Raw genomic sequence first — 18,490 nt, 5'->3', positions numbered from 1 at the left:
AGATGTGTTGCTTTTGGTTCAGTTTAAAAATAATCTTTACATTGGGAGACAAAAAGGATTTTTCCCGGATGATGGTTTTGAAATCAAACTGATCTGACTATATTCAAAGGAACAAAGACTTTATAACAAACAAATAAATATGTATTTGCAGTCAAATACACAGAGTACTTAACAAGGCATTTGAACTTCTTTCTGTTTGATCTGTTGTGATGAAATGTTACTGATACTTTCATCGTAGTTAAAGAACTGCAAACTCCCATTTTCAGTTTGTAGATCTGTCTTCATTAAAATAAAAGCACGAAACCACACGTTTCACGTAAACAAACACATATTTGTTTGGTACAGATCCCTTTTTAAAAAACACACCATGATCGATATGATGTATTTTTCAATGGTCGTACCTTTCAGTTTAAAATGGAAATCTGTCTCCAACAAAATAAAAGCACCAAACCAGACTGACTTCTTTTAGTATATAATGGTAACACTTTATATTAAGGTACACATATTCACCATCAAGTTGTTAATTAACATGTGTATTAGCAGTTTATTGGCTCTTTAGTAGTCATTATAAAACACTTATTAATGCCTTAATCTACATGACCATATTCTACAAGTGACAAGCCATTAGCTGAGAGTTTTTCCTCAATAACCCTCTAATTAGTGCTTATTTATTGCAAGTAAGGAAGTTGATGTACATGAGTTTTGGTTTTAATATGCATTCTCTCATAACATTAACACATATGGTCTATTCTGATGAAAACATGAAACTACAAGTGTTAATTGTCAAAATTAGGTATTTCCTAACTAAGAATATGTTCCCTATTTTAAAGTGAAGTCTTGTTCATAACCAATAAGCTAGTAGTTTGTCTCTAATATGTAAATGGACAACTAGTTGATGGTGAATAAGTGTACCTTTTTTTTTAAATATAAAGTGTTATCGATATAATTACCATGCACTAACAAACCACTGGGGGTGAATTAGTGGTTTGATCTGTTGCCAATCGGGATCCTTGCTAATGAGCTAATTATTAAAGATTTAGTGTTCAGGACATTAACACCCCCCCCCCCCCCCCCCCCCCCCTTCCTCCCTGAAACTTTGTGAGGAATCACTCTGTGACATCTCCTCTCTATTGCTGTGTAAATGTAATTTCATGGCTGAAAGGCACGACACCACCGTGGGAATTCTCCTCTAACGTGTGTGTGTGTGTGTGTGTGTGTGTGTGTGTGTGTGTAACAAACAATGGCATCACATATTATTAATATGTCGGGTAGCAATAGATTTATTTATTTTCTTCTCAGTACCAGAATGCGTAGTTTGATAGTATTTCCAAAAATCTCTTTTTGTGCCTTTTTATGTTATACAGTTCAGCTTTGATTCCATCATCTCATTAAACCTTATTTAAAAGCATTCTTTAGTTCTGTGAAGGGAAGGGATATGTGCACTTCACTTTAATTAATAAGGTATGCTAAAAAGCGTATATATATTGCAGCACGATTTTCGTTCAAATTGCGGGTGGCGATTTATGGACAAAGTAAAAAGTGGGTCCCGAGGCGTGACCAGTTGAGAACCACTGCTCTAAATCATCTCTTGGCTAACAACAGGGAAATGAACAAATCGATAAACACTTATCTGTTTCTCTAGAATTTACTTTCTGCTTTTCTCACACGACCTCAACCCCCCCCCCCCCCTCTTTCCAACACAATCAATACGGAAGTGTCCGGCCCATTGACTTTAGCATGAAGCCGGGCAAAGGAAGTTAATAGGATTGTGACATACTCTGCACCATTTTGCCTTTGATTGAGACTGTGATTAATCCCTCTGTCACACACACACACACACACACACACACACACACACACACACACACACACACACACACACACACACACACACACACACACACACACACACACACACACACACACACACACACACACACACACACACACACACACACACACACACACACTAACTATAAGATAATTTTGGGCAGGATTTTGTACCATTACGTGTCCTTTAATGCCCCTTAGTGGGTGTGTTGCATGGTGTGATACACTTTATTTTAAAACGGACTTTCACACCTATATCCTTGGAAGATAAACACTTGATATGTCCGCCTACAACTTTTCTATTGGCTTTGTTTTGTTTGAGAAAAAGCAATTTGGCTTGGGCGCTGGACCGTAGTTCTTTTATAATGAAATTAGAAAGCAACCTTTTCGAGCCTGCACTGCACAGGAGGGATGATTGCAGCAACCACTGTAAATGTAAAAATAATAGGCACTAACAAAAGGGCAAAGGTAACATAAACAACAATAACATAAGAATACAGTCTCATACCTAAGCATAAAACGAATCACACCACATCAAGAACACTTTTAACTAACTCGACTGAAGGGCGTGGGATTATTTTGTTGTGCTAGACTAGAGCAGCGGTTTCCAACCTGTGGGCCGCGGCCCCCTAGTGGTCCGCGAAGCCATTGCAAGTGGGCCGCCATGCTAAAGACACAAACATGGACATAACAATAACATATAGGAGATGACATTCCCATCTCAAACAACAACAGAAGAAATAAAGATACAGTCAGTAGGATCACTTCAACATTTCACAAACAAAAATAGGTTGACGACCAAATACCACCAAGAAACATTTTCATTGTTAAGATTTTTTATTTGAATCTCTTTTGGTTTCTCCTTCTTGATCCTCCTTAGCAACGGTCATTACAGTCCTTGACAGCGGTCTGTTGTTCTGGATATACAACGTGTCACATGTTCTGAATCGACCAATCGGAACGTTATTTAGCCTCCGTATTGTTTATGGTTGAATGTGGGCCACAAAATACTTTTTGATTCTTAAGCGGGCCCTAAGTTGAAAAACGTTGGGAACCGCTGAGCTACAGTTTAATAAATGTTGAATTATTTTGTTCTTTTTAACAGAAAACGGTGTACGGGGCCAACGTCGTCATCTTTGAGGGAATCCTGGCGTTTGCCAACAAGGAGCTGCTGAAGGTAAGAATAACATTTCATTTATTACCGTGAAGTTTGCCATATTGTGTTTTAATTCATAGTCTCCTAAAAGATCCCACTTGAAGCACCCTTTTTTTTTTTAAAACAACACACAGTAGGCAGTGAATAAAGCACTAACTGTAATAGTTCATGAAATACCACTAAAGTACTTCTCAAAGCAGGACACATGTTTGATAATTCAGATCTAACATTTGTAGAGATGTTTTTTTTTTTTTCCTGTTTACTCTTTTCCCTGAGCCAGACCTGAGTAATGGATCTGTCCGCTCGGAGAGGAGCAGGCTGATTAATAGTGAACGGAGTCCTCTGACTCTGAGCAGGGACATTAAATCAGCTCTCTTTACTGTGTGACGACGTGTTTCATATTGCCATTATATTGACCTTTTTATTAAAATATCAGTCAGTCTGTCAGTGTTCCTGCCCGATCATAACTTTGTGTGTGTGTGTGTGTGTACTCTTGTAACTGAAGGCAATTATAGTCTACACATCTGATATGCTAATGAGGAGGTGTGCGGTGAGAAGCCACACACACCACTGACCACACACACACTCTGCTTTGATTGTGTGATACGAGATATATCCATACAGATTTACAACACTATTAATGGTTTGCCTTTCGCTTTTAATATCATCTGTTGTTATCAGACCATTGCAGGTGTGTGTGGGAGAAACTCAATCTGGTTCCATGGATTTTAGCCTTTGGCGGCCATTTCCATGCACTAAAACCTACATGTTGCCTTATGTTATAGCAAAAAGCAGCTGTGTGTGTCCGTGTGGAGCAGCTTACCTCCTATCGAGGTCTTGATCTCTAACCTTTGATCATTTCCCCCTGACAGTCACGCTTACCCAGCAACATGTCGCTTGTTGAGTTACACACTTCCTTCTAAATCTCCCACAAACCCCTTTTTATCCCAGGAGTCGTCTACAGTTCTTTCGTTGAGCGATGATGTTGCCTCTTTGTTGTTTGTTCCTCTCCCGGTGTAACGTCGCTTCATTGATTTGTTTCGAGGTTCAGTTTGAAGTGACGGTGATAACGAATGTCTCCTCTGTTTTTACGATGTTGACTTCCTCGACATGTCCTGACCCCGACGCTACATCTCAGCTGTAAACATGTCAAATCTTGGAGGCGACTCAAAAGGGTTTTTTCCACTTGTTTCCATCAGTGTGCAGCAGAGCATGTTTTTTTTTGACAACTCAAGATGAAGCCTGCACAGTTTCTCAGCCATTTGTTCCTCCCTCCTTTTTAATAGATTTGTTCACATCACATATTTAGTATTCTAGGGTTCAGAGCTAAAGCACCTGTATCGGCAACAATTATTTAGAGTGGACATTTTTTTGACAGGTGGTTGGCAAAACAAGACATTCTGGGATTTGTAGTCTTTCTAGTTGCGTATTTTTCATAGTCTTACATTTCAACAGTTTTACGACAAACAGTCACTTTTTCATATGTGTAATTTGTGGCACAATTCAAACGGGAAAGATAATCTTTCTCTCTCCATTGACTTCAATACAAACTTTTTCCGAAATAAGCTCCCATGAGTCCCACCGGAAGGGGAGGGACTTCGCCTCTCTATAGGCTTTTTCGATCAAAAATGTTCGGTGTTGATCAGGGGGTACTTGGCTGAGAAAATGTTTCAAAGGGGGTACATTACTGAAAAAAGTTTGAGAAGCACTGCATTAGACCACCAAAATGAAAAAAAAAGTGCTTTTGTTTTGTTACAGAGAACTGAACCTGTATTGAGCTTGGTTTATGATGCCATTGCATAAACTGTTGCAAATGCCTTTTTATATGATGTTTGCCTGATTGTGTTGGAAGTATCACGTGTGAAATATTTAATTTGAGACCTTTTGTGGTGTGTCAAGCAGCAACCAACCTCTGATTGACAAACCAAGGGGAAACTTAAATGTTCCAATCTAAAGTAATGTACACATTAAGCATTGATGCATATTTGTTTGTTACTGTTATGTGTTAAAATCATTGAATTTTGGATAGGATGTATAGAAATGTAACTAAACGAATCACATGTTACCGTAACTGTCTTTGTTCCCTTTGTGCCAGCTGCTGGACATGAAGGTGTTTGTGGACACAGACTCTGACATCCGCCTGATACGGAGGCTGAAGAGGGACATTTCACTGCGCGGGCGGGACATCAGCGGCATCATCAAACAATACAACAAGTTCGTAAAGCCGGCGTTCGAGCAATACATCGAGCCCACGGTGCAGTCTGCGGACATCGTGGTGCCCAGAGGTCCGTGGACATTCATTTTGATTTATTTAGTCTTCTGCTGCTGCAAACTTTATAACCTAGTTTTCTTGTAAATTCTTCTCCTTTGTGTCTTAAACTTATTCCCAGGCGGGGAAAACTTTGTAGCTCTGGATCTGATTGTTCAGCACGTTCACAGTCAGCTGGAGAAGGTAAAACTCGTTTCTCTCTTTTATTTGTTTGTTTGTTGGGCCGGGGAAAGGATTTCCCTGATTCAGCGGAACATTTGGTTTCTCTCGGTTATTTCCTCCCCTATAGATTGCCAGCCTTTGTTCACTTGGTGAGGTTTACTTTGTAGGACAAAAGTGCTGCCTCAACTGCGTGTTGTGCTGATTCATGCATAACTTTTTACTTTCTATAATCTGCAGTTACAGCTGCTATGAGGGAAGTATTTATTCTCAAAAATGAAGGGAATTATCAAATTAATAATGCTGCCACACGTTTGGCTGCTAGATTTGCTTTTGTAATGATAGCTGTTTGCATCATGACAACTTAAAGCTTGATCGGCTGCTTTTTCCTCTAAAAGTATGAAGTTTAATGATTAATATAAAGTGTAAAATCCCTGCTGTCCTGGCTAAGATCAGCCACTGAAGATCACTGGCTGTTAGGAAAACACATTGAGGCGTGAGATGATGTGAACTTGGCCTGTGGTGCTTTCAGGGTCTGATCATTTGACTGTGCTGCCCTTACAAACTGGTCATAGTAATACGAACACCCAATACAGGGATATAAAATACATCAGAAAATCAATTTTTACTGTTTGAAAATCATAATAATGGCAAATACATGATGTACCGTAATTTTCGGACTATAAGCCGCGCCTTTTTTCCAATTTTTCGACACTGCGGCTTATATAACGGTGCGGCTAATCTATGTATTTTTACAGCTAGCGGCCACTAGGGGACCTCCTAAATCTATGGATTGTACAGGTTACAGTCCACCACCTTTAACTCTATGGGCTCTATGGCCGGTCCGCGCCCCCCACCTTTAAGCAGCGGGCTCCAGCAGGAAAAGCTGGAGGCCGGAAAAGAGTGAGACAGGTAGCGCGCAAAAGTAAAAGTGGAACCGAGAGTGTTACGAGAGACAGAACGAGAGCAAGACAGACAGACATTACGAGAGCGAGACAGTTTGTCCCCGTACCACTGGTTGAAAACCACTGCTGTAGATCACTGCCGGTACGTGCGCTGGGAGCGCACCGTTTAAGTTTGAAAGTTGAAAAGTTTGTGTGTCTGAAACGCTATGTGATACAGTACAGTTTACACAGCACATGTTCTGTAGCTACTATTGCACAAAATGCTAACACTTGAATACGTTATGCAAATATGCAACTTGTTTGTTGAAATGTTAATAAATGGGAGCTTCCTCAAACAGCCATCTCTTTCCCGACAATCCCCTCTGTGCACGAACCCTTACATATGGTAATTAAACATTAAAACACCTGCGGCTTATAGTCCAGTGCGGCTTATATATGTACACATCATTCAATTTAGCTGCTGCGGCTTATATTCAGGTGCGCCTTATAGTCCCAAAATTACGGTATGTTGTATGTCTTGCTCACATCCTACCAGTAGACGAAGGACGAATCTCTAAATGTGACCATAAACCCACTAAATCCAAGAAAAGCTTATTACAACGTTAGTTAATTTTGCAATATTTGTGACAATACAAAACGGCGCCAATGGAGAAAGTTGGATATGTAAAAACATGAATCATCCTCATTAGATTAGGAGTAGTTTCCAGAAGCTATATGTAAGAAAATGTGTTTTTTATTTTAGCCTCTGACTGGCATTGATATAGGGTATTGTGTCGAGTTAATGGTGTCACTCACTGGAGTACTTTGTTGACAATATTAATGACAGTTTCAGATGTTTTTTTAAGATCTTATCCCAAACGCTAGTTACTGTACAGCTGGAGGAGAGAGCAACATCAATCAAAGAGAATAAAAAAGCTAGTAATTGTCAACGAAAGTACCCCTCCTCGACTCCTCCTTTCCCTCACTCGCGTCCCTTCCTTGCATCTTAGCTCCGCCTCCGTAAGATGCGAGCAAGGGACACAAGGAGGTGACGCGAGGACAGAGGAGTCCTCAGGTATTAATGGGATTTCCTCGTTCACTCAAACGTCCCTCTTAAACGACGTCTGTTAATGATGACATGTGCACAGCTGTATCCCCTCATCAGGCTTAACTGAATAACCCCTTAGAACCGGCCCATTTCTGGTTAAATATTTATTTAAATGAATGAATCTTTCTCTTGTTAGTCAAGGAATTCAATGTATGATGGTTGGTCCTGCTTTTGTGTTCCGTTTTGGTGTAAAATGTATAGCCTACATTTAAATACAAATATAAGTATAGTAATGTGAAAGCCTTTTAGAAATGAATTGCACATAATAATTCCCACGGAGCTGTGAGCACTTATACATTTATGTGACGCTTTTCCACTCATCTTCCAGTTGTGGGTTTTGCTCTGTTGAAATCGACCAGCTGTGAAGGTGGGGGCGGGGCCAGCTGTGAAGGTGGGGGCGGGGCTTTTATACGCGAGTAGTGAAAACACTTCCGCGTAGTCTGCTCGCGTGTATCCTCCCTTTCGTCTCCTCCCGCACCCCTCCTCCCTCACCCCTCCTCCCTCACCCCTCCTCGACTACTCCGTGTGTATTTCAGCTTTTGGGACGTCCTTCAAAATGGCGCGTCTTGATCGATTTCCGGGTCAAGTCCCGGAGGACGGGAAGAGAGGAGTCGAGGAGGGGTATTGGGATGAGGCTAGTGTCTTTCTCTTAAAACTGGGTTTGCTGCAGCCTCTGGTCAGTCTCCACTAGTCTGGAGTCTATATTTTGTCTTTGACCACTTCCTCCCTCTGCTGGTTGACCGAGCTAAATGACTGTCAGCATTTCCTTTAGCTTTAACTATCGGCTTTATTGCCCGGCCAATTAGGTTCATAACTCAGGAGTAAATCAATCCCAGTGAGCTATAGTTATCCTTCAAAATGAAAAAATCACACTAAAAGCATAAGCCTAAATATCTGCGTCATTAAGGAGAAGCTGTCCCTGGTCCTTCTACACCTCAGTTAACACACTGAGCTCCAGGTACTCTGAGATGAATGAGCACATACTGTAAAGCCGGAGAGGTGTCCTCCATCTTCCTCACCTCACCGTCCCGTCAGCCGGCTTTATGACCTGCTTCAAACTATGATCTGTTCCACCTTCCACATGTTCACTGGACGAACACACAGAACATCTTTCACACAAAACCGTCAGGAGGAAGTTAGCATGACGCTGTCCTTCTTGTGATTTACTGCCGTGATCCACAAAGTGAGGATTTTACTGCAGTGTCAACAGCAGCAGATCAATGTGTGTATTCATCCACTGAAAGAGAGCGATCTGCAGGGATTGGCAGAAAAATGCTCACAATCGGGTCAAAAAAGTTAACTTTTAAATTTGGTCAAAATCCCCTAAAAAGTGTAAGACAAGTTAAATATGTATTAATCTATGTAGGGAAATGCAGGTATGGTATAAGTTCTTTAACATTACTTTACTGCCATGATCCACAAAGAAATGATTTTACTGCAGTATATCAACAGCAGTTGGTATTTATCCAGTGAAATATAACTATAGCTATATATATATATATATATATATATATATATATATATGTGTATATACCAGTCCGCTTCGCGTCGGGCCGAACCACGCCCCTTAGCTGTGATATAATGAGCATATACCACGGCCTGTCGTGAGCTATTGCTTAAATATATGCACACAATCAGGTCAAACATTTTAACTTTTACACAATTTTTAGGGGATTTTGACCGTATTAAAGGTGGGGTATGTAATTTATTTCAGATACACTTGTTATATTCCATGGAATGCTCTTAACATCCCGATAGGAATGAATATCTGAAATGCTTTGACAATAAATCCATGAAAAAATGTCATCTGTGGAAGCCGTGGCGCTGTAAAAAGCACGACCAATCATCTGAGCCGGCCCGGCTAAAATAACTGGATGGCCTACCTGCCTGTCAGCCTTCCATCTCGTGCCCTCATTGGTCATGTGCGCGTTCGTGTGTGTTGGAGGAGGGGCTCTGTAAGGAAGTCTGAAGGAAGGTGCAGATTTTTTCCGGTTGTGTATTTTCAAATTCTAGCGCACTCGAGCTGGTTTCTCCAAAATTACCTACCCTACCTGTAAGATAAGTTAAATATGTATTAATCCATGTAGGGACATTCAGGTATGATATAAGAGTTAGGATAGTACAGATAAGAGTTCACACAAGGGTTTTCAAAAAAGAGTAAACATGAATAAAAATAATGAGTGACTGATTTTACATAAATATCCTGCAAAACGAAATACATTGAATACATGAGCTTCAACCATTTGTGTTTCTTTGTTGTGACACTTGTTGCTAACATACTAAATTAACCTGGTCAACATGTGTGCTAAACATTAGCATGTTAGCATCACCATTGGAGCATGTTAGCATTTAGATTTACGCAAAAGGCTGATAGCATGGATGTTTAATTAATTCTGCGTAAAACCATAAATAATTAACAACATTTTGACTCGTCATTTATTTCAAGCACCAATGTTGTTAATACTACATTCTAACAAACAAACATTTATTTTCATTTTAAATGTTTGGCGTTTCTTGTGGGTTTGACGTTGTCTCATGTTTTTTTTTTCTTGTCACACACGACTCCCCTTGCCTGGCTGAATGCTGTGTAACCATTGCAGCGTGAGATCACTGTGAGGTATGACTGTGATTTTTATATTTAATTACTTAAGCCTTTCCCTGCTCTTAATTCCCCTTCTTGCTTTCACTCCATTTTCAGCCACACTGCAAATGAATCCTTTCTCTTGTGTTGCATCTCTATCTCTGTGATTGATGCATTCAATGGTTTGTCATGTCACTTTCGGCAAAAAATGTAACCTCCTTCATAGGGCTGCACGATTTTAGGAAAACAAATTGCGATTTTTCTGACAGATATTGCGATTCGATTTGCGATATTTGTTTTTAAGCGACCCAACGGAAGTTTATTGTAAAATGCGGCCATAACTCCGGCTAGGAAGGTCGCATCAACGTACTCCCGTCTCTAGCACCCCCGCAGCCCGAGCTACGAGTGAAATAACTAAACTTACATGAAACTTCCGTTGGGTTGCTTTAAAGTCAAGCTTCAGTTTCAGATTCACCCTGTACTAGAAACATGTGATGGAGCATTACTAACCTGACTCAGATGGTTCACCAAACCATCTAGGAGAGCTCCATTGGAAGCCATTTGGAAAAGTATTTCAAAAGCTCTTGGCAGGTGATTGGATCAATCTGTTTATCACCTTCTATCATGGGCCACTTCTGATTGGTTAACAACGGCAGGTACATGTGGAGCACAGCACTTCTCATTGGTGTGGATGACTGACACACAACAAGAACAAGATTAAATCGTTTAATCGTTCAGCCCTCCTCCTTCATTTACTATGGGATGATTCGTTTCTTTAAGCTCCTTTTTTATAATGAGGTTCATTCAACTTTATTTCCAAAAGCAGGAGGCAGCTGTTTTAAAAGCTCTTATGAACCTCCAGTGCACCACCTGCTCTCAACCAAACAGCACACGAAGTAGACATTTAAAAATAAATAAAGCTCCTACAGAACGCTTTAAAAAAACTCATTTAACAAAAGCCTCTCCCATTGCTGCCACGCTTAATGCAAGTTGCATGTAAAACAGGTTTCAGGTTGAATTTCAAGTTGCTTAAAATCTCAAATGTAAAATCTAGAGAGCGAGACAATTCCCTCAGAGTTGACATAGAGCAAAGAAAGCTATGGTTGAATATATCTAGTGGCAGCTTTTAAGATAAACACTTATACATTAGCAAAGACTTTCATCACTTTTAAAATCCTGCTGTCCATTCATATATAATCTCCAATTATCCATTAATCACTGCTGGACGGATCTACCATGCTCCACAGGCCATGTTCACATGTCCAAACAAACTAACAACCAGGCCAACGCAGACTTGTTTAACACCGTGTGTGTCTACAATTCAAGAAAAAACGTATTGGTATATTGTTACCATTTGCCCTTTTAAAACGACACCTACGGTCGAACACGAATCAAAGCAAGATGACGAAGATCAACTCGGCGTAATTCAGCCTTTTCTGAGCAGAACAGAATTTTAAGAAAATGCTGACATATGCTCTTCTGATGCGTTTAAGATGCACAAAAAAACACAAGGGGAGGAGCCCTCGGGTCATTTGGGAAGTGTGCAGGAGCAAAGCCAGCTCTAAGTGGGTTGCAGTGTTCTCCCCTGGGCAGTAAACGCCGACTGATGTGTATTCTCACTCTCTAAAGCGTCCTGCTAAGAGTGGGCATACATTGAGTCGCCTGAAACGAACCCTAATAGAACTCTGTCTCCTCGGCCCTGAGCTGATGAAGTGGAGCTGTTCCTCTGCTCTAATGCTTTCTCTTCTTCTCTCCTTTTATATTTGTCTCTCTTTTTGTCCTTTTTCTTCCCGTCTCTTTCTGCTTCTTCATCTCTAAATGTCACCAAATGAAAACATGTCTCGTTCTTCAGAGGAAGCTGCGCTGGGATATGTGAGGCTCAGCTCGTGCATCCTCCCGTAGTGATGTGGTTTTTAAAGCACACTTTAGTCCATTTGATGCGTTCTTGTTTTAAATAAGCTTTGCACATCGAGCTGATCAAACACCGGCACCATAGAAAAGCCAACATGCTTGTTTGAAGCCGTTCATGACACGCTGAAGTTGCAGAAGCATGCTTGACTGAAGGAATAGAGCATGTGAAATTGACTTTCCAGCTTCCTCATCGGTCTTTAACATCGCAAGCATGTGTGGTTTTAAAAATTGGATTTGACAATTTGCTTATTTTTGGAGTTGCATTTCTTGATTTGCACTTTGTTGGTGGAAGTTGATGACACACACACACACACACTGTTAACATGACATACAATTAAGTTTTTATAACAATGTTAGAGAATAAGTTGGTCCACTGAGTCTTGATGAACTTTATTCAGAGTCAAATGTTTTGTTTGTAAATCCAGCCCCATTTACTTTGTACGATCTGCCTGCATGTGTGTGTATTACCGTAGTGGGCTGTAGGCATTTAAACACTTGCAGTAGATTATATGTTAAACTATTCATCTAGTTTCTGCTCAATCTGTAATCTTATCTTTCCATTGTTTGACGTTAAAGCTAGGGCTGATGGCCAAACTGATAACCACAATCATTTGTTATCAATATTGAAATCAAGATTCTGGATTAGTGTGTTTTTCGTGATGGTACAATTAGGATATCAGCCCGTTTGAATTCTCTGGGTTCTGACGTCACTATCTAAATCCTTGTTCGTCCCTGGAAAATATAGTTTTTAGATAACCACAAGACGAAAGTCAGATTTTTAGAATGCACATTTTGAAAGCTAATAATTGCAACTGGAAACGTCCGCGATCAAAAGAGTTAACATCAGTACTGGCCTTCAAAATAAGGTTTAAGTCGATATGTTCTTTACCTTAAAGAGAGCATAGAGAAACGTTATTTTTGAAGCTTGATTGTTTTTACGCACAAAGCCAGGATGATACTTGATTTAAGAAAGTCTTTTAGCGCCAGAGAAATCTTAAATATAATGCTTGTACTATTTCTTGTATGTCAGTCTCACCATTTGATTTTTGTCACAGATCGGCGCTCGCCTCGGCTCACCAGGGTCAGCCGTTACCCACAACCCTCAGCGTGATGGAGAGCACGCCTCAGGTCCGCGGCATGCACACCATCATCAGGTCAGAATGCAGGGAACATCTTCAATCACCTTAAAAAATATCTTTGTACTGTAAAAGCTGTTTTATATAATCATGTGTTTTTATACAGTCTATGCCGGTTTCAAGTAAGGCTGCTCAATTCATCGTATTTGAATCGCAATTACGATTATGGCTTGCAACGATTACGAAAACAACGTAATCGAAATAAAACGATTTATAAAAAAAATATATAATTTTTTTTTTTTTTTTTAAATAAATTTTTTTTTTTTCAGTTGAGTTATACTTAAAGTTCAGGGTAATCAACTTTAAAAAATATACTGTTCACATTTTTTATTCTCCAATAAATTGATTGCAAAGTGAATGGATAATCGTTTTTAATAATCGTGATATCAATTATTGACCCAAATAATCGAGATTATGATTTTTTTGCCATAATCAAGCAGCCCTAGTTTCAAGACGTACTAGTGGGTTACTCATTTAGTTTCGAGGAAAGAGGCCGATCTATTTCTATGACCAACAGTTGTCTCCATTGGCATACACTGGGATTATTTAAAGACCGAAAGGACAGAAAATGCAATACGATATTGTGCCAAGTCAGAGGTCAACTACGCATGCACTTTAAGGTGGATATATAAGCTCTGAGATTCCCTTAGACTCTATGGAAAGTACACATTGACTGCTTTGGTGCAAGGTGATGTGTCTCTTATAGTGCTGGACAGCAATATCTGATTTGACTTCAACCATCTGTGTTTTATTGATTCCTCTGTGTCTTATTCTTTAACGTTGTGAGTGTTACATCGGATCCACGACAGTTCTGTTTCTGTTTCTGATTTTATGTAAAGCGTCTTTGAGCACCAGGAAAAGCGCTATAACAATAAAATGTGTTATTATTATTATCTAAAACAGCTTCAAACTGAACTTTTGACTTTTCTTGATGTTTAAAAGGTAGTTAAACGATCCAGTGTTGCACATAAACAGATATTTAAATGAATGGTTTAATTAAAGTGTGGCGGAAATTCTTAAGAGAAACTGATAAATGGACAAAGTTTGTCTTTCGCTATATTTAATAAAGAAAATCCATATACAAGTGAAATCCATCTGAAATGCAGGAACAAAGCAACTCCATCCTCAGAGGATAGAGAATTACCGTCATTTTCGGACTATAAGCCGCGCCTTTTTTCCCATTTTTCGACGCTGCGGCTTATATAACGGTGCGGCTAATCTATGGATTTGTACAGCTAACGGCCACTAGGGGACCTCCTAAATCTATGGATGTTACAGCTAACGGCCACTAGGGGACCTCCTAAATCTATGGATGTTACAGCTAACGGCCACTAGGGGACCTCCTAAATCTATGGATGTTACAGCTAACGGCCACTAGGGGACCTCCTAAATCTATGGATTTTTCCAGCTAACGGCCACTAGGGGATCTCCTAAATCTATGGATTTTACAGGTTACAGTCCACCACCTTTAACTCTATGGGCTCTATGGCCGGTCCGCGCCCCCCAACTTTAAGCGGCGGGCTCCAGCAGGAAAAGCTGGAGGCCGGAAAAGAGTGAGACAGGTAGCGCGTAAAAGTGGAACCGAGAGTGGTACGAGAGACAGAACGAGAGCAAGACAGACAGACATTACGAGAGCGAGACAGTTTGTCCCCGTACCACTGGTTGAAGACCACTGCTGTAGATCACTGCCGGTACGTGCGCTGGGAGCGCACCGTTTAAGTTTGAAAGTTGAAAAGTGTGTGTGTCTGAAACGCTATGTGATACAGTACAGTTTGCACAGCACATGTTCTGTAGCTACTATTGCACTAAATGGTAACACTTGAATACGTTATGCAAATATGCAACTTGTTTGTTGAAATGTTAATAAATGGGAGCTTCCTCAAACAGCCATCTCTTTCCCGACAATCCCCTCTGTGCACGAACACTTACATATGGTAATGAAACATTAAAACACCTGCGGCTTATAGTCCAGTGCGGCTTCTATATGTACACATCATTCAATTTAGCTGTTGCGGCTTCAGGTGCGCCTTATAGTCCGAAAATTACGGTACTGCTTCCAGTCTCTATATATATATTCATGAAAGGAAACGTCCCATAATCAAACCATTAAACCCCGTCGCCCTTAACATTTTCAAATCCACCTTTTACTTCCTTTTGCCCTCCTGCAATGTAAACCCTTAACACATGTCTCTGTTGAACAAATACAATTGAACAGAGTAAAAGGCAATCAGAGTATGAGACTATATGTGTTAAATGATTAAAATGATAATTTGACACCACAATAAGCAGCAGCAGAGCTCCAGATATCCTGATCTAAAGTTCCTAAAGGAGATCAAACTCTTTGCTTGTTCTTACAACTCTCCTTCCTCCTCTTTGCTCCTGACCTCTGTGTGTTTGTGCAGAAACAAGGAGACCAACAGAGATGAGTTTATCTTTTACTCCAAGAGATTAATGAGGCTCCTGATAGAGCACGCGCTCTCCTTCCTGCCTCTCAAGGTGAGTCGTGTGTGTTTAGATTATTAACTGAGATGCTGCTTGTTGGAATATAAATAAAGTGCACTCTTGCTTCTTGTATGTTGAAAGTGCTTCAAGTTGCTTGTGTTATAGCTCAGTGTTGCCTTCAGTGGCAGTGGGTTTTGTGAACTTGTGGTTTAGTTGATCTTTTTTACCCCTTTCTCCCTCTCCAGCCGGTATCTGTGGAAACGCCTCAGGGGGGCACGTATGAGGGGAAGAGGCTGAGTGGGAAAAGAGTAAGTCTGCTTTTATACTTTGTTTTTAAAATGACTGAAACTTCAAAATGAAGTCCATGGATAGTGTTCACCCTCTCAGCACACAGTGTTCATACCTAGTGACAAAACAACCTGCTTTATGTACTTAAAGGTGGGGTAGGTAATTCACTTCAGAAAACACTTTTTGTTATATTCCATGGAATGCTCTTAACATCCCGATAGCAATGAATACATGAAATGCTTTGACAATAAATAAATCCATGGAAGCCGTGGCGTTGTAAAAAGCACGACCAATCATCTGAGCCGGCTAAAGTAACTGGATGGCCTACCTGCCTGCCAGCCTTCCATCTGTGCACAAACTTATCTCGTGCCGTCATTGGCCATGTGCGCGTTCGTGTGTGTTGGAGGAGGGGCTCTGTAAGGAAGTGGCAGATTTGTTCCGACTGTGTATTTTCAAATTCTTTCGCACTCGAGCTGTCTTCTCCAAAATTACCTACCCCACCTTTAAGTCGTACATTTTCACCATTGACTGCTTCTTCACAGCGTTATAATAACTAGTTAAAGCCTTGGTAGCTAAATAATTACACACAACACACTTCCCTCTCTCTTCCCCATTTCCTGTCTCGCTCTTTAATGTAAACTGTCCAACAAACATCCCCCAACAAATGTATATTTCAAAAAACAAAAGTATGATAAATAACATAAGCTTGACTGTCTAAATGTTTCAGTGCAAGTGATGACGTTTAGACTCTTCAGAAAATTTTCAATTCCAAGTGTATACTATTAGAAACCAAATGTTCAAACGTCTAGAATGACTTTAAGCTGCCGGGAGAACCTTTGATGTGTTAAGAGATGTGCTGCTCACCAAATATGTGTTTCATGTAGGAATCAAAGACCTCTTATCCCACTGAACTTGGTTTTTCTCGTGTGTGTGCAGATCACAGGCGTTTCCATCCTGAGAGCAGGCGAGACGATGGAGCAGGCTCTGATGGCCGTGTGCAAAGACATCCGGCTGGGGAAGATCCTGATCCAGACCAACCACGACACGGGGGAACCGGAGGTGAGGGAGTCCGCTTTTTAACTGCAGGGATTTAAAGATTTGTAGCGATTGTCAATATCTGAATATCTGAATATCTGTAAATGTGTCATTCAGGGACGTGCACACATAGACTCTAGGTAGTGCTTAGGGGGTGTATCGTCCCCCCCTAGCTTCAGATTGGACCCCCCTAAGTCATTTAGAATATTAAAAATAAATGTTAAAATAATATTTTTTTTGATAATAAATCAGTAAAATCAGGCAAAAATAAGAATTAAATAACATAACCCAACCCTAACTCTAAAACCGAAATAAAGTAACCAAAACCCGAAAAGAAACTAACAAAATCCGCCATTATCCGGCAAATTTTCGCGCACAATTTCGGAGCGCACAACGACGACTCAGAAGGTGCCCTTTTTTCTCTTGAGCCCCTGCCCCTATAAATGTCTGTGCACGCCACTGGTGTCGTTAGACCTGAAGTTTGACACCACACACACACTCACACTCAGATCCAGCACCAGACACTTGTTACGCTGCTATGGACAGTCTTGCACTAATGTACATTTCCCAAAGATATTGAAGTGACGATATTTCGATCTCTCTCTCTGTACACACAAACTGAAAGATTGACAATAAAGTTGACTTTGACTTAAAGATTTGTAGCTATTGTTAATATCTGAATATCTGCAAATGTGTATTAACTGTTTCCTTCCTTTAGCTTCACTACCTCCGCCTGCCCAAAGACCTCACGGAGGATTACGTCATCCTGATGGACAGCACCGTGTCCACCGGAGCAGCTGCTCTCATGGCCGTCAGAGTGCTGCTGGTAGGTCCAAACCCCTCTAAACTCTCTAGATGCTAATTATTATTTTTTTTGATGCATATGTGGATTTAGTCCTTTGCTTAATCAAAATGCTACTACACATAAACTGTGTAGTGCATAAAAGAGGGACATTATTCTAACATGAACTTACTAGCTGGGCTCCTTAACTTCAAAATGCTACAATTCTGGATACATTTGTGTCTTCTAATGCAATACCAGATCACATCTCTCTGTTTCTATAGCAACGCATAGCCTAAGCTGCTATAATCACTGATATAGTGTTGCTGCTTTTTCAGATATCCCAATCCCTAATGAACCCTAACTATTAATGCTATGATCCATTTGTTGTTTTTATTACATTTCCTTTTCAAAAGTATCAACTTTTAAATGACACCGTTGTGATTTAGGGAGACAAAGAGCCAGGATGTGAGGTAGGGCTGTACCGGAATATCCGAATATTCGGTCGTTGGCTCTCGTTATTCGGATATTCTTTTTTTTTTCTTTATCCTTTACTTTCTCCGTCTTTATATATAGATATGCCTTTTCTCCGTTAATCTCCACTCCTTTTGTCCGTCACGTTGTTTCCATAGCAACAACAACTTCCTGTTAACAGCGCTAACTCTCCTTCAAAATAAAAGCATACAAATACAAAATAGGAAGCCAAGCCAAATTACACTTAAGACATATACAACTGCAACGAAAGTAACAAACACAATGCGATATCCGTTTCAATTTCAAAGAACACAAATTGGGTTACATTAACAAATAACTATAAAACAACAATACTGTAGAATAACTAAATGAATGCCGTGAATAAACCAAAATACACGAGTGGAAGCATTTTAAGAAGACCTGTGTCACATGAGCC

General features: G+C 40.2%; 1 protein-coding gene across 4 annotated transcripts in view; it reads left to right on the top strand.

Moving 5' to 3' along the window:
* LOC307015262 (uridine-cytidine kinase-like 1) overlaps window positions 1-18,490 on the top strand; it is a 34,153-nt gene that overhangs the window by 11,382 nt on the left and 4,281 nt on the right. For 2 of the 4 annotated variants that reach the window (XM_079643769.1, XM_079643771.1), the window contains 9 exons: window positions 2,936-3,007; window positions 5,082-5,271; window positions 5,377-5,438; window positions 11,840-11,859; window positions 12,954-13,052; window positions 15,437-15,530; window positions 15,722-15,784; window positions 16,701-16,823; window positions 17,518-17,625. In XM_079643769.1, coding sequence (XP_079499895.1) covers window positions 2,936-3,007; window positions 5,082-5,271; window positions 5,377-5,438; window positions 11,840-11,859; window positions 12,954-13,052; window positions 15,437-15,530; window positions 15,722-15,784; window positions 16,701-16,823; window positions 17,518-17,625 — 831 coding nt within the window. Of the gene's footprint in view, window positions 1-2,935; window positions 3,008-5,081; window positions 5,272-5,376; window positions 5,439-10,006; window positions 10,024-11,839; window positions 11,860-12,953; window positions 13,053-15,436; window positions 15,531-15,721; window positions 15,785-16,700; window positions 16,824-17,517; window positions 17,626-18,490 lie in introns of all 4 variants that reach the window. The other 2 variants (XM_079643770.1, XM_079643772.1) reach the window with 1 other exon arrangement.

Source organism: Notothenia rossii, assembly GCF_949606895.1.
Source record: "Notothenia rossii genome assembly, chromosome: 8".
Lineage (NCBI taxonomy): Eukaryota > Metazoa > Chordata > Actinopteri > Perciformes > Nototheniidae > Notothenia > Notothenia rossii.
Note: the sequence above shows the minus strand (reverse complement) of the source record. Positions and strands in the feature narration are given on the sequence as shown.